The sequence below is a fragment of the Sander lucioperca genome, chromosome 3 (assembly GCF_008315115.2).
Source record: "Sander lucioperca isolate FBNREF2018 chromosome 3, SLUC_FBN_1.2, whole genome shotgun sequence".
NCBI classification, from domain to species: Eukaryota; Metazoa; Chordata; class Actinopteri; order Perciformes; family Percidae; genus Sander; species Sander lucioperca.
The window spans coordinates 374,469-377,099 of NC_050175.1; the positions used below are offsets into that span (position 1 = coordinate 374,469).

At 40.6% G+C, this 2,631-nt stretch overlaps 1 protein-coding gene across 1 annotated transcript; it reads right to left on the reverse strand.

Moving 5' to 3' along the window:
• Positions 1-584: 584 nt before the first annotated feature.
• On the reverse strand, positions 585-1,745 carry LOC116056748. The gene is made up of 2 exons (XM_031309069.2): positions 1,375-1,745; positions 585-1,282 (listed from the first exon to the last, which is right to left on the reverse strand). Exons 1-2 carry the CDS (start codon positions 1,738-1,740, stop codon positions 623-625), a joined length of 1,026 nt encoding a protein of 341 aa, XP_031164929.2. The 5' UTR covers positions 1,741-1,745; the 3' UTR covers positions 585-622.
• Positions 1,746-2,631: the final 886 nt, after the last annotated feature.

A 2,631-nucleotide genomic window follows, 5' to 3' on the forward strand; every position in this document is an offset into this window, starting at 1 on the left:
CATGCCCCTGGTCTGCAGCAGTTCATCAATCTGCCAACTGCATCCTTTCTCTGCTTGCTGGCTCCATTTTGTTTTTGGTCCTTCAATTCAAAAAGACTTCCTGCCAGTGCACACACTGTACTCTACCTGACAACAAAATTTAAAGCAGGAGGTTACACTCGCATGTTGTGGGTAATGGTTTAAGTAGTCTAGTGTTTTACTGTATTTTGAATCAGGACAGCACCATTTTACATTTATAAAGTATTACAGTTTTTCTCAACTGCTTAAACACATTTGCTCACTCTCACATCACATTTTCAAAACAGTTAACACACAGGATAAAACTGAAGCTCAATGGCCAAAATGACTCATTTTGTTAGCAAAATGCTCTAACACTCACAAAACATTAAAAGCATGCAACATAAGCAAATATTTCCATCAAACACCTCAACTTGTGGTCAAATTAATTTATTCTTTCAATCAATCATTACACAATGGACAACAAAATACAAAATACAGCCATCAATATGAAATATGACACTTTACAAACTCAAATGGATACTGAAAAAAAAAAAAAAAAAAAGCTACCAAAGGAAACACCTTTAAAAAAAAAAAAAAAAAAGATATATTTTATCTTTCACATTTAGTCCATTCGTTCTTGACGATTATGCCACAGGTTCTCATCAACATCGCATTGAATGTTTTCCCTTGCAATGCACCGAGGGAAATACCTCCTTGCGTGGCGCATCCATCCCTGGCAGTCCTCTGCACCTATTGCCAGGCAACCAGCATTCATTGCCTCCAGGAGGGGCATCTGCTCATATGGCCGGTGATCATACACCTTCCACCTCCAAGCAGAGAAGAACTCCTCGATAGGGTTCAGAAAAGGGGAGTATGCAGGAAGGAAGTGCATCATAATACGAGGCTGTGCTGCAAACCATTCGTTCACAAGGCGAGAGTGATGGAAAGCCACATTGTCCCAAATTATGACATACAGAGTCATGCCAGGCCTCAACAGCCCTCTCTCTTCGGGTGGAATCAGTATTTCTTTCAATGAATCAAGAAATGTGATGAGGCGTTCTGTATTGTATGGGCCAATGGTTGGTATGTGGCAAAGGACCCCATCATTGGAGATGGCAGCACACATGGTGATATTGGCACCCCTCTGACCTGGCACTGTGACAGTGGCCCTCTGCCCAATGATGTTCCTCCCGCGTCTCCTCACTTTACAGAGGTTGAAGCCGGCTTCATCCACAAAAATGAATTTGTGATGTGCCCCCTCAGCTTCAAGCTCCATTATTCTCTAAGAAAAAGAACAAATTCATAAAGCAAATTACAGTATTCCAGTTGCATGTAACTATGGTAAACAAGGTATTACAATAACAAAATCTGTACCTGCACATACTGGAATCGTGCCTCCTTTACGATGTCAGAGTTTCTTTGAAATGGAACTCGGTACAGCTGCTTCATTCTGACATGGTGTCGTTTAAGGACTCGATCTATAGTTGCCAAACTCACACTGTTTATATTTCTAAATGCTCCCTGATCTGCAATTACTGCTGCCTGGATTTCACGCAGTCTGATTGCATTGTTTGCCACTACCATATCTACAATGGCAGACTCCTGTTCAATACTAAACATCTTTCCTCTGCCACCAGTGTGTGGTAATGTGTGGATCCTATAAAGTAAAAGCAAAAAGCATGTCAAAATTGACATTACTGTATGACAGTCACATAAATGGGATTGATAAAACATCTGCATTACTGTAGACACAGTTTGTTCTGCTAACAGGGCAATACAGTAAAGCTGAAATACACAGTGGTATACATTACAGTAACACTGTGAATTACCTGTTCTCATTCCGAAAAAGCCTGACAATAGATGCCACAGTGCCCCGAGTCAGAATGGGCTGGACCCTTTGTCCAGCCTCTCTAAAGGACAAGCCATGATTGATGACATGGTCAATAATTGTTGCCCGAATTTCATTTGAAACTTGAGCTCGATTTTGTCCTCTTGCTGCTGCAGCTCCTCCACCACGCATACAGGCTCCTCTTCCTCTGGCCCCTCTGTCATGGCCTCTTACTCTATGGCCTCTTTGATCCATGCTTGCAAATAGCAACACAGAGGTGGCATCTTTTATAGATGGATGAGGACTGATTGCTGATTGAAGAGTTGGTGCATAGAGTTTTCTAATTATGCAAGTACTTTCTATCAGCTGTGAATAGATGTTTTCCTTTTGTTCACCACAGTGAATCCAATAGAGTTCGGGGTCTTTCAATGAGATCTGTGGTAACTGTTTTGACAAAGGGTGTGAAAAATGTGTGTAACAAATGAAAAAGTGTTAAAACATTTGCAAGAGAAGACTTCTGCTGTGCTAATAATGTGATGATGAAGATAAAGCGGATCCCAGTTTCATTTAGTGTGTCTTAGCAAATGAGAAAAACTGTAAATTAGGTTATTATTGATGGTTGTGCCATAAAAGGAAATTGGATGTGTTTAATTAGGAGTGCATGCAATAACAACAATGTATTTGTTTTGACTAGTAATAGGTAAGCTTGCGTACTGTATGTTACAGTAGGTAAAGGAATACATGACATGTTGTGACAGACAGTTTAGAACAACAGCTCTCTGTCCTCCTCTCCACCTCATTAT